Genomic DNA, 14164 nt, shown 5'->3' with positions numbered 1-14164 from the left:
TTTTAGATTAACGTAATTATATAGTCATGCATTTTTAATTAGAAAAAAGTAATGATTAGAGTTTAAATTAGCAAAAATGGACAGAGGGACTCTAATCCATATATAATTCTCAACGTCCCATAAGATTACTAGGTAATTAATTATAAATAGGAATATATAAAAATATTATGAGTTGTTGTTAGTGAACGATTTCCTCCGCAATGTGATAGTAGCATGGTAAAAAGTACACCTGGTTGAAGGTTATGACATCTTCTTTGAGTTATGTCACTTTATTATATATTTATTATGAGTAAGTATGCACAGCTTATTTACTGAATTAATAACCAGAGGTTACTAAAAACTGTATAGTCAAAATATATCTTATTCAAAAACAATTTAATGTTTTGAACTTTTGTCACATTCTTCTTTAAAGCCCTTAAATAATTCACGGCTAGATGATTATGTGTGAGGGGGTAGAATGTTGTTGGATTAAACATGAAACTTATAAATATTTTTAGTTCCCTCAGATTCGGACTCTGGTTGTGCCTATGCATATCTGCTAATACCATACGGTGTTAGGACTGCTAGTGTGATTAAAATGAATTAATCAAAATGAAAAAGCACAACAAATAATTAATATAAACGTATGACTTATAATTGTTAACATTACTGAACAATAATAAAATATATCATTGTAATATAGTAATATTTTATTATATAAAGGTGTTGAGTTTTGACAGAGAAGCTCAGAGAGTTCTGACCATCTAATCAAGAGATCGGAAACAAAAAAAAAAAGTTATAATATGTAATAAAATTAATTATTTGAATCGGTATGCGGGTCGTGCGTTCAAAATAACCCGCTGTGGAGTTTGACAAAATGACAGTGTGTGTTCGTTGGATGTGCTTCGTAGGATTCAAAGTGGTCATACTGTTAACCGGGTGCGTCAGTGTTTTCCATAGAAGAAAGAGTGAAAGAATCAAGAGCGCCGCGGAACGATAATAAACGCGGTAGGCCACGACGACGTAGTCGTTTCTCCCTCTAAATGACCCGAAGAACCGCGTATTGCCGAGTGCCGTAGACTAGACAGTACGCGTTATTATTTCTTCTTCCCCCGTCAACTGTTGTGACCATTGTCGTAGTGCGTATGGTATGTTATTGTTTTGTTCCAGTTTTAGTTTTGTTTATTAGCCGTTCCGATTGTAATAATACATTTGTCTCTCGCGGTGTTTGTCGTCTGTACATGTAACGATCCTCATTTTTCAGTTGGTTTTATTATTTGATTACCAACATAATTGATATACATATATATATAATTATTTATTTAAAATTTACTCAATATTATGCTTACCCCGTCAACAGTTGTCCAAATGTGTACATTCAAGTAAGTGTTCGTTTATATTTGTTCACATTTGGATTTTTCTTTAATCTTACATTTTTGTATTATTGTTACTATATATAATTTTCGTCAATTGTTTCCAATAGCTATTAGCTGTTGCGCAGTGCACAACATGCACGTGTCCTCGGAAGTCTATGTTACTAGTTTTTCTCATTTGATCACTTATTATTTTTGGTAACTTACTTGCAAATGTTACTATGTTAGGTTGTAACAATACAGGATATATATGATATTGTGTATATTAGAACTGCGAATTCGATATCTGTGAATTTTCAATGTTTACGTTATATAAGTAAAAACTGGATTTATATGCATTTTAAAGTATAAAATATGCATGTAAAAATTTACAAAAAAAAAATGTGAAACATATAAAATAAAATTTCAATTTTTATTAAATTTTATATTTGATTTTAATCTTGCAGTAATAATTATTTATTAATTTTATTAAAATTTTCAAAAGCAAAAAGTAAGATGTAAATATGCTATATGAAAATGTAATTTGTTAAATTATAGAAATAACAAATCGAATTAAAAATTCAAATAAATGTTTGTAAGAACATATAAGATGCAAATATTTAATCATCCATTTATTAATAATAATAATTTATACTTACTGTAATCGAATACCAGAAAAATAAAAAAAATCAAGTAAAGATTTGTGAATGCTCATTGACTTAAAATAGCAACCTTCATTTTATGTAAAGTTCGGTCTTTAGTTATAAGTAAGTCTCAAAGGTATTTTAAGGCAATTTCTACAAGAATTTGATTAATATACAATTCATTTTGAAACCAAAACTAGAAAATTATGGATATAATTAGATAATATTTACTAATTTGAAGTAACCTATATATATATATATTATTAAATACGTACCTGTTTAGTTTTTAATTACACTACATATTCTTTAGGCAATTGTTTATAATCTATATTTTTTATCTATGTATATTACTGAATTTCAAACTAATTCTCATCCAAACCATATTTTATTTGGGTATTATTGATGGCTATTGAACCCTTATAAAATAATTCTTTTTCTTTTTCTAGTTTTATAATATCTTATATATACTTATTTATTTTTTATTGGTGTACATTTTTTTACATTTAAAATTTTTTTATTTAACTACTTTCAATAAATTTTGTTGATTAATCAAAATAAAAATAAAAAAAATCATAATATGTAATTAGATTAGAAATATTTTAGAATGTTTTGAAATAACTTTACCAATCAGATAATAAAAATATTACTAAATATTTAAGTTATCTTATAAATTCTTTATAGCTTATAGTTTTTATTTTGATTTGGTTTTAATCTGTTTTTAACAAAATGAAAATATGATTATATTTGATAAAAATCTCATTATTAAATCTCATTAATGTTTTTATTTACTTGTAATACTTATGTTAACAACTCATTTTTCAGTTTTCAATTGTTATTTATATTTTTATCTCAATTTAATTATTTTAATTTTGAGCTGAATAATACCTAAAATATATGTTACATTCCAAATTATAAGTGCAGCTATTTTAAATATTTTAGTAAACTTTATAATAAAAATCTAAAAATAGATTGTATACTGAAGGTTTTATAAAATGTTTAATTTAAATTATTTTGCATTAAAAAATATGTTTATATAAATATATTACTCTTATATAATCTTTAGATGTTTTTTATATTTTAATATCTTCATAATTTTAACAACACCATAATTAAATAATAGTACTTAATTTAATATATTTCATAATTTCATTTATTATTTCTGTTGCTGAAAATGAAAATGAAATGCTTTTATTTTTACTAGTATTATTTATCTAATATTTATCTCAACTTAAAGATATATATATTTTTTTTTATTAGATAAAATAAATATATTTACAATCTGTAATATAGTAAAACAATAAGTAAATTTGATAGTATTTTTTACAAGTTTTGGAGACTTGAGTGAAGAGGGTGTCCATCGACACTACTTCAAAATGTTATTATTTAATTATTTAGCTAAGTAAATCACGAGGCCATTTTCGTTTTAGTCATCGGGGAGGGTTATCTGGGAGAGTCTTGGAGGAGAGGTTTGAAATTAATGGGTTTGAATGATTATTTGTATTAAAATGACATTTTTTATAGTGGGTAGAGGCGAGGGCGTGAAGATTTGGAATGTTTAAGTCTTTATGGATTGTATGATTATTTATATACCTGGGTGCATTTGTCAGGAGGCGGAGACTAATCGACTGAAAAGATTGAAGGAGATTTAAGTTTGAAATTTTGGTTGATCCCCATTTTTGGATTCCGTATGTCATTGTAGGATGAATTAATTGTTTGTATACTAGGGTTTTGTTGCTAAGTAATATTTTGGAACGTAAAAGTTGTCGAAGTTTATGAAGTTTTAGTTTTATTGATTTTCTTTTTGTTTTATTGTTAGTTGCCCATGTTAACCTTTGGTCTAGATGAATACCTAAATATTTCACTGAACTCTCTCTAGGAATAGTTACGGTATTGAGAGTAATGGAGGGGCTGTTATTGGGACGAAGTGTAAATGTGATGTGTGATGATTTGTTTTCGTTTATTTTAATTCTCTATAGATTAAACCAATTTTAAAGGTCATTTAGATGGGATTGGAGGTTCTCCGTTGCAGTGTATATATCTGGGTCAGAAGATGCTATACATGTGTCATCGGCAAAAGTAGCTAAACTCGTAAGGTTCTAGTGAGGAATATCAGATGTGTAAATATTATAAAGCGTGGGAGCAAAAATACTTCCTTGGGGTAAACCGGCTTTTGCTATATGAACTTCGGAGAGTTCGTCTTCACAGTGGACTTGGAAGGTACGATTAGAGAGATATGAGTTAAGAGTAAGGTAGAGAGGAGTAGGAAGAAATCTGGTTTTGTAGAGAAGTCCTTTATGCCACACGCGATCAAATGCCTGGGCAACATCTAAAAATACAGCTGGGCAAAAATGTTTTCTTTCTAGTGAAGAAGCGATGTCTACAATTCTATGAACTTGTCGGAGGGCTGAATGTTTTTTTTTTAAATCCAAATTGAGTGTTAGGAATCGTCTTTTGAACATTAATGACTGATTAGATTCTTTTCAGTATAACTCTTTCGAGTATTTTAGAGAATGAAGGCAGCAGGCTAAATGGTCGGAAAGATGAAGGAAGATTTTCAGGTTTACCTGGCTTGTGTATTAGTATAATGATTGAATGTTTCCATGAGAGTGGAATATAGGATAGTTGAAGGATTGAATTGTAGATGAATGTGAGGAGTACTAAGGATTTTTTAGGTAGGTTTTTTATTATACGGTTAGTTATAAAGTCATGACCTAGTGCTTTGTTATTGTGAAGTTTTTTAATTATATGTAGAATTTCAGATGGAGAGGTATGTTTAGTCGGTAGAGACATAGGAAGAGTTAGGTTAAAGAATGTTAAGAAGGTTAAAGATATTTTTATTTATTTATTTTTTGCTTTTGTTAAAACATTACCGCAGTAAAGATATATTTTATTTTTATTGTTTAAAATTAAATTATTTATTTTATCTTGTAAATATTATTGAACAAATGGTAAGGTTATAATAATTGTAATTAAATTAATTATAGATATAATGTTACTAAACACTTTGATTTACCTTTAGAATTATATCTTTGTACTTACTTAAAATTGTATTTGATTATTTATTTGCTATAAAAAATGTATTATTTAGTATATTTTATTTTATTTCTTTATTTTAGGACATAATCAAGATATTTAACTTGAGTCATAAGACAAATCTGACAAAACTTAAAGTGTACCGGTGATCGTGAATTAATTAGGTATCAAGTATCTAAATTACTATTAAATTTTTTCAACTATGTAATGGGAAGTAAAATGATTTTTTATAAAAATAATTTATATTTATTAAAATAAATCAAGATAAAATCATTATATATATTTAAGGGTGTCAAAAATTACCAATATAGTATTAATTTAGTTAAAATTATTTTAATTTTTGAATAGACTGTTCCTAAAAATCCTTTAAAATGTATGGAATGACTTCAGCAATAAGTGATGCTTTACCGACTGACATGGATATACAACTAACAAAGTCTTTAGATGATGCCCTTGCAAAAGAAAAAGTTATAACTACCGATGAAGATTTATCACAAAGACTTGAAGTATTATCAATGCTAAATAATTTGGCTAAAGAATGGATACGTGAAGTTAGTATGGAAAGAAATTTACCTGAAATCACTGCTGAGAATGTTGGAGGTTTAGTATGTACTTTTGGATCCTATCGCCTTGGTGTTTATCATAAAGGTGCTGATATTGATGCAATTGTAATAGTTCCTAGACATATAACAAGAAATGATTACTTTTCAACTTTTTATAACAAATTAAAAGAAAATTCTAATATTAACAATGTTCGAGCTGTTGAAGAAGCATTTGTTCCAGTAATTAAGATGATAATTCAAGGCATTGAAATTGATATGTTGTTTGCCCGCCTTGCTTTAAAAGAAGTACATGAAGATACTGATTTGCAACAAGATGATCTACTTAGAAATTTAAATCCTAAATGTGTACGAAGCTTAAATGGTTGTCGAGTCACTGATTCTATCTTAAGATTAGTGCCTAATAGAGAATCATTTAAGAAAACTTTAATTGCAATTAAATTATGGGCTAAACGTCATAGAGTTTACTCAAATGCCTTAGGTTACCTTGGAGGTGTTTCATGGGCAATGTTGGTTGCAAGAGTATGTCAATTATATCCAAATGCAGCACCTGCTACTTTAATACACAAATTTTTTTTAATTTTTTCCAAATGGCAGTGGCCTCAGCCAGTTTTATTAAAACCGTCATATTTTATGGATCTTGGATATCCAGTTTGGGATCCAAGAGTAAACATGGCTGATCGAAATCATGTTATGCCAATTATAACTCCGGTTTATCCTCAACAAAATTCAACTTTCAATGTTTCACATTCTACACTAGATATTATACAAGATGAATTTAAAACTAGTTTAGACATTATGGGAGAAATTTTAACTGGGGAATCTAGTTGGTCAAAACTTTTTCAACCTTCCAAATTTTTCACTAAGTATAGATATTTCTTAGCCATTACAGTGTTTGCAAATTGTGATGAAGAATTACTTGAATGGAGAGGTTTAGTTGAATCAAGACTTCGTTTTTTGCCTACATCTTTAGAAGAAATTGATTGTGTCCAAAGATCTCATTTAAATCCTGACCAGTTTTCATTGCCTTTTGAAAAGTCTCAAGGAAGGCCATCTTCAGTTTGGTTTGTTGGTTTAGAAATATCAAAATCGAATGGTACAATTGTTCAATTAGACTTTAGCTCGCATATCCGAGATTTTTGCCTATTAGTGAAAAGTAGAGCTCATAGTATTTTTAGAGCGGGTATGGATATACAAGTTAATCATTTGAAAAGAAAGGACTTAAAAGATTATGTACCAGATGAATTGAAAAAAGAAAAGGCTATTCCAAATACTGTTGGTAGTAAAATTATTGCTAGACTATCAACTGAAGGTAGGCATTCCTTATCAGAATTAGAAGAATCACAAAAAAGCCCCGAATCTAGGAAACGGATTGCTGATGATGACATTTGTAATAAAAGAAACAAAATTCAGTTATCAGATGTAGAAAAGAAGTTTGTATTAGGATCATTAGAACCTCAAAAAAGTCCATCTCAAAATGAAATTAATGATAATAATCTAACAAATTCTCTATTATCAACTGAGAAAAATAGTAATTCTTTATCAATTCAAAATGAAACTAAAGACGTTATTGTGGAAAATAGTAATTCTTTATCAATTCAAAATGAAACTAAGGAAGTTAATGAAAAAGATTCTCTATTATTGAATGAAGCTAGAAATTTAATAATCGAATCTGGAGATTCACAGAGAAGTCCAGTTTCAAATAAATGCTTTGCCGAAGATGAGACTGATGAGAATGATCAGAAAAAAATAAGGCTTTTACATCCAACTGTTGCCTAATTAACTATGTGTTCATATGATTATCATATATTATTAAATTATATATATACATAAAAAATTTTTAAAAAAAAAACGAAAAAAAAACAAAAAAAAATACGAACAAAAGAATGCTTCGTCATAAACAATGCATTTTTTTTTTTTTTGTAAAATAAGTAAATTTAATTATTTTTCTGTTCTATTGGAATATTTGCAATATAACAATAGCTAAAAATACATATTTAAAGAGCATAATGGGAGTGTATTGGTGCGGTTTCAATGGTTTCAATCAATTAAACAATGAATCAAACACCAATATGGATTTTCATGTATTTGAAAACAAAGTGACCCATGAAGATATTCAACAAGTTGATTTTTCTTGGAGTAGTGCTTCTGTTTTAACAAGTATTAAATTGTATTTCATTTTTATCTCAATTTAAATTAAATTAATATGTTTTATTAAAGGTTCTGGTCAAATTATTATAAGTGGCCTTGTGGACAAAAGAATAGCTAACTTTGAAATATTGAAAGATTTAGGATATGGCCCTTTTAAATCTGTAAGTTGTTTATTATTTATATTTAATTTGAATATTACTATAATTAGTATTTATATTTTAGATTTCTACATCAAACTCAAATATTTTAGCTATTAATTCAACTGGAAATTGTTGGTCTTATTTGAAAACTAAAGACCAGTGGAGTGATATCACTCAAGTATTACGAAGTGAAAAAGAAGTCTCTTCTCCAGAAAATCAAAATCCATTATCTTTTAGCAATGTTTGCTGTAGTGATACTATTCATTTAGCAGTTTCTTTTAATGGTAAAAATTATTCAACTTTAAAATCATATGGTAAACTTAAAATTTTAAAAAATTTTCTAGAAATTTTTTCAATTCCAACTAAATTATTTGATTCAAAATTCAAGGTATCCCAAGTTGCATGTGGTTTTGAACACATAGTTATATTAATTGAAACAGGATGTTTGTATACTTGTGGATCCAGTAGGTAAGTTTCAATTTTATATAGTTTGCATAACAAAACATTTTCAAATCACAACTTTTTATATTATGCTCAATATTTGATCCTATAAATCTGTTATTAAGATTATATATAAGATAATAAGTCAATAAAAATGTTAATCATCATTATTTAATTAGGGTTTAAAATTATGTTATAATATTTACAGTCGAGGCCAATTAGGTCATGGAGAATTGAATGAAGAAGATCATCCTCGACTATTAAAATATTTAGATGGTATTCGGGTCATTAATATTTCTGCTGGTGGATGGCATTCATCTGCAATAACAGAATGTAATGATCTCTACATGTGGGGATGGAATCATTCTGGGCAGCTAGGAATTTCAAACTCCCCAGGTATAAAATGTATATCAGATGAATTTTCTTTTAGTCAAATCTTAATAGATAAAAATTTTAATTGTAAACGTAAAAATAACAGTTTCCTATTTTAAATCTCAATTATTAAAATGTTTGTAAATATAATTTTTATTTTTCTGCTCTATTTAGGACTCAATTTATATTTAAATAATATTAATTTATTAGAAAATTATTTAAATTATACTTTTATCATTTTATCATATTTCATAATTACTAATTGTTAACTAATTTAAGGTTGAATGGTTTGTAAGACTTTATTTGGTTTACGACACTAGTTAAACGTATTCAAAAAAGTCAAACAGGTGAAATCATGATGTAGTGTGTTTTAATTTCTCTATGAAAAGTAACAATTAATGACATTTTTGCAGAAAATGGTATAATAATGGCTCCTGAACCAGTACTAATTAATTGGCCAGAAGAGACAGATGTCGAACAAGTGAGTTTGGGGGCAAGACATTCATTGATTCTATCTAGAAATAATATACTTTGGGGTTGTGGGTGGAATGCTCACAAACAGTTAGGTATTGAGACATACCAATTAACTTGTGATAGAATGATTAATTTGAGTTATTTATCCCCATTGCTCAAGTGCAACAAAAAAAAAATCATTAAAGTAGTCTGTGGTGCATGGAATAGCGCTCTGATTTTTGAAGAATAACAATTTACTTCCCAAATCAAATAATACTAGATGAAGAAATTGTTAGTTGCAGTTAGTATATATATATAAAAAAAAAACAATCCTAATGAGAATTTAATTAAAGTGTTTTTTATGTTATTTTTACTGTTACATGAATAATACATTTTATTTAAAAAACTATTCATTATTTTTTAACAATTTTGATTTTTTTTTTCTTATTTATATAACACAAATTTGATAAATTCTATTATTTTATAATTATTTGCCTCAAAAGAGATGGAATATTTTATAATTATATTCTCATAATTTAATTTAATTATAATTATATGGCATATCAACTACCTAAATAATTAAATTTGATAAAATCATATATTCATGTAACTTTTAGGATCATTAATAACTTTATTGTTTTAAATAATTTAGAACTGAAAAGGTCAATAATTTTAGTAAAAATTGTACTTCTTCGATGAACAAATTGTGGTGTGGTTGAACATAAGATATATTTGTCAACATTTGGCAAGTTATAACATTATGTAAACATGTATTCTTGTTATTTATTACTTTTGAAATAAACGATTAAAATATAAAATGTGTTCATGTGTATTTTTTAGTTATTTTAGTTCCACATAAATATACTCTATTTCTATAAGATTTAGTAAGTTTAACATGTTGAACTGCATTTGTTTGAGTATTTTGTTTTGTACTAAACATTTAATTTTTTATTTTTATCATATAAAAGTTAAAAGTTTAAAAAATGTTAGGGAAATTTCAGTGATGTGTATATATTTTTAATATTTTAAATGGACGCCATACATTAAATTTTAATCAATAAGATTTAAATAATTAAGTTATTACTGAATCTGAAAGTTTTATCTATCAAAAATATGATATTAAAAATATTGATAATAGTAATTAGTTAAGTAAAAAAATGTTTGTCCGTATATAATGCCTACATTTTGCAGCTATCAAAATGTAATAACATTTTCATTATAATGGTTTTATATATTGCTAAAATTTAAATTTAAATGGTTAAATACATTAATAGTTAAATAAATTTAATTATATCAAGGGCATATTTGAGTTATGGCCATGCGGAGGAGGGAGGAGCGAAACTTCTTCAATATGAACTTAAAAATAATTTATAGCTCATACTTCTGTTAAAATGATAAGTAATTTATATTCTTAATTATTTATACATTACATCAATGAATAAAATTAAAAAAAAAAAAATACGAGCTATAGGTGGGAGGGGCGAATGCCTCCTTCGCCCCCCTCAAATACGCCCTTGAATAATACGCAATTCGAAAAAAACAATATCGTAATTTAAAATTAAAAAATATACACAATTCATTGCGAATACTTCAATCGAAAATATAGTACGAATGTTATAATTAGGTTTAATATTTTGTATTTTTTGTTATAAAAGTATATCTAGCTGTTTTAAGTTTAAACCATGAGTCCCATCAACACAGATTTAGTCATTTCCAAATACAAAAATCATATTTTCCTAAATTTTTTACAAAATCATCTTGCACAGTATTTAAAATACAAAATTAGATGATTAATACATTTTACTAACTATTTAGCTAACCCATAACACTCATACTCTAAACATTTCAAGGTTATTCCTTCCACAGAATCTTGGACATAATTTAATGCCCTTTGAATAAGAACTAGTACAGATAGTAGTATAGTATTATATTAAATAAAATAAGCTACCTGCCAATTTTGTTTTATCAGCTGTAGTAAACCTAAATTTACCAATTTAATTTTGGTGCCATAATTGAGTATCGCTGTATCTTACAATTAATTCATTAACCTCGTTCAATAAAGATTAAAATATGGTATTTTGAACTTAGATATGGAGAAATATAAGAGTAATAAAAATGTTAATATACTTTCCTAATATTCTGTATTAACCCAGTAGATAGTCTTATAGATAGTATATCCAGTGTCTATCAATAAATCTTGATTATTTAATAATTTTATTTCATCTGTAATAATGGGCAATTATAATGAAAATTATGTTATTGTTTTATCAATGTCATTTTGATAGCTACAAAAGAGGGGCTAAATGTAGGCAATATATATGGACACAATAAATTTTTTCCTGCGAAGATCCATTCGTGGTGGTTAGTAAAAAATCAATATGCCAATGGTAACAAATAATTGTAATCCAAACAACACTCAAGATTTCACACTTAAACTCTGTATAAAATCATATATGATAAAATAAATCTTGACTTGTAGATATTGGACTTTTAGTAGTTAATAATCTGTTAAAGCTTAAAGTGAATTTAACTCGGTGACGATAATTTTACCAAATTTACAGATTAAAAGATCAACCTAATAAGGATATTTTTTCCTATGATTCATATTTGTAGTTTTTAGAAACTCCTTGATCTATCTCATGGAGAAGATGGTTGTAATTTATAACCTAGCTTTTCGTTCCGTGTCGCACTATGATAACCTAGTGGTCTGCAATTCAGTACTGCCGACGGAAACGGATTTCATTTCTTCGTGAATGTTCTTTGTAACTTACGTACATTAACTTTTACTTTGTAGTTAAAATTTATATTAAAAATGGTAAGTTTTTCTGTTACTTTCTTAAATACATAATCCAAATAGATTTATTAGATATTTTCGTTTCAATTTCTTTTAATCCTTAAGTCAGAGTCAGTATTTATTACTACACTTTTCATTAGTTTTGTATTGTTTTGTTACCAGTGTTAATTATGAATGTTATAATATATTTTTCCGAACAGGCATCAATAGCAACCAAGTTCCGCCCTCTTTTTGATCGAGTTTTGGTTAAACGATTAGATGCTGTTAAACAAAGTAAAGGTGGTATTATGTTACCAGAGAGTGCTTCAAAGAAAATTCTAGAAGCCACCGTTGTTGCTGTGGGACCTGGTGCAAGAAATCAGGTATTCAAATACCAATATATTACCTACTAGCTTTGATTTTTTGTTCTTTTCTAATTAATGTTTTTTTATTTTTAGGATGGCAAGCCTATTCCAGTTGATGTCAAGGTAGGAGATCGAGTGTTATTGCCTGAATATGGTGGTACCAAAATACAACTAGATGATGATGATTCATACACAATTTTTAAAGAATCAGAGTTATTAGCTAAAGTAGAGTAATATAAACAATTAGGTTAAAAATTATGTGACTGATTAATTTTTAGTAGAAAATAGTTGTCCGCATATTTAAATAAAATTCCATTTCTGAAAATTGTGCTTACAAATAATTCATTTATTATTTTGTTAATAAAATTTATGTCAAATGTTTTTTATAATTTATATTTAAAATAAAATAGTTTCAAAATATTATTTTTTTTTTTTTTAATTTATTACATTCTGTATGTACTGTATTATGTTCTTTCTGATTATTAGGGAACTCATAGTGTTTTAAATAAAAAATATAGGTACTTTATTTATAGATAAAAACAGGTTTATAGTATTTTGTATACTTACAATAGTTAAGAATTAAAAATTACTACAATAAGTATATTTCATAAGTTTAATGAGTGTTGGTTACTTTAATCAAGGCATTTGAAATCACTAAACTTTGAACCTTTTTTGTACATTGCTCACGACCCCAAGTTTATTTTGAAGTAAAAATATTTTTTAAAGAATATAATTTTGCATTCATGAGGCAGAGTTTATTCCAATTTTGGTAATGCTCTAATGTCAGAAATACAATGTTCATATATATGTATGGGAACATTGTTATTTCACTGGACACCTATTTTTTTCTTATATTCTTTTTAGTGATGATCGTAATTGAGATATCTCGATTATATAACAGAGATCATTTCGAGTGATATCTCGTTTACTTTAAAGTCAATGAATTTTTGATCACAGAATGAGTGTCGAATGACTCATGGAACGAAGGAGTGAGGGAGGAATACTATTTTTAATCTTCATAATCAAATAAGTAAATACTAGTTGTTCACTTTGAGTCTGTATTTTCGACTCGTGCTACTTGAAGGACTGGTTAGACAAATATTGATGGGTATACAGTTATTCTTAGCTATTTATATTACCCAGGCACTGCGTAAGGGGGTGGGCAATAGGGGCAGTTGCCTAGGGCCCCGCGCCTTAAATTATAATTAAGGCTCCACGGTTTTGATTTAACTGAACTTTAAAATATTTTATTAATATAAATTATAAGACCCAACATTTGTTTTGCACAGGGCCTAGCAAACACTAGCACAATCACTGATATTATCTATAACCAGTGGCGCTCAGACAGGTTACCAAGGGATGCAATTACATGTGCTCTCGTTGGTGGTGGGTGTATGGTCGGGTTGGCGGGTATATAATATAATTGGACAACTTGGATACCAAACATTATGGAGTATGGTAAGCAAATAACATTATTATAACACAAACATTATACCTATACGGCACTGGGTGTAGACATCTTAATTATAATAAATCTTCATTTCTTAAATTTATAGTGCTTTTAAAACTTAATTACAGTTATAGACAACAATTTAAACGAACCTTTTTTTTTTCTAAAAAAATAAATTGGTGGGTGAGTAACTTATTTTAGTTGCATGTGCTCTCAAAATACTTATGTGCGCCAATGCCAATAGTTATAATTTTTTAATTACTCAACCACAAAACAAAAATTTCTGAGAACCTTTATTAATAAAATTATATTATATTATGTATGTATATATATATGTATATATTTACAGTATGTATTAATTAAGAGATGTTAGGTTCGTGAACGAATAGTTTATTTGAACTATTCACTTTGCTGAACTATTCTGAACTGTTTTAGTATCTGTAACATAATA

General features: G+C 27.1%; 3 protein-coding genes across 4 annotated transcripts; all 3 read left to right on the top strand.

The window, feature by feature from the left end:
- Positions 1 to 971: 971 nt before the first annotated feature.
- Positions 972 to 7442, top strand: LOC112690880 (poly(A) polymerase type 3). Of its 2 annotated transcripts, none has more exons than XM_025564987.1 (3): positions 972 to 1127; positions 5092 to 5172; positions 5357 to 7442. In XM_025564987.1, exon 3 carries the CDS (start codon positions 5380 to 5382, stop codon positions 7345 to 7347), a length of 1968 nt encoding a protein of 655 aa, XP_025420772.1. In that variant the 5' UTR covers positions 972 to 1127; positions 5092 to 5172; positions 5357 to 5379; the 3' UTR covers positions 7348 to 7442. The 2 variants fall into 2 exon arrangements, with proteins under 2 accessions (XP_025420772.1, XP_025420771.1); XM_025564986.1 differs by having other exon boundaries at positions 972 to 1361.
- A 37-nt stretch (positions 7443 to 7479) lies between these two features.
- On the top strand, positions 7480 to 9486 carry LOC112690881 (RCC1 domain-containing protein 1-like). Its single transcript, XM_025564988.1, has 6 exons — positions 7480 to 7728; positions 7789 to 7880; positions 7942 to 8143; positions 8204 to 8327; positions 8509 to 8696; positions 9086 to 9486. Exons 1-6 carry the CDS (start codon positions 7578 to 7580, stop codon positions 9373 to 9375), a joined length of 1047 nt encoding a protein of 348 aa, XP_025420773.1. The 5' UTR covers positions 7480 to 7577; the 3' UTR covers positions 9376 to 9486.
- A 2342-nt stretch (positions 9487 to 11828) lies between these two features.
- LOC112690882 (10 kDa heat shock protein, mitochondrial-like) lies at positions 11829 to 12588 on the top strand. The gene is made up of 3 exons (XM_025564989.1): positions 11829 to 11940; positions 12120 to 12281; positions 12357 to 12588. The coding sequence occupies exons 1-3, from the start codon at positions 11938 to 11940 to the stop codon at positions 12495 to 12497; spliced, it is 306 nt and encodes a 101-aa protein (XP_025420774.1). The 5' UTR covers positions 11829 to 11937; the 3' UTR covers positions 12498 to 12588.
- The last annotated feature ends 1576 nt before the right edge of the window (positions 12589 to 14164 follow it).

Source organism: Sipha flava, unplaced genomic scaffold (assembly GCF_003268045.1).
Source record: "Sipha flava isolate LNK unplaced genomic scaffold, YSA_version1 52565_pilon_pilon, whole genome shotgun sequence".
NCBI classification, from domain to species: Eukaryota; Metazoa; Arthropoda; class Insecta; order Hemiptera; family Aphididae; genus Sipha; species Sipha flava.
The sequence above is the reverse complement of the archived record's forward strand: the minus strand, read 5'-3'. Positions and strand labels throughout refer to the sequence as shown.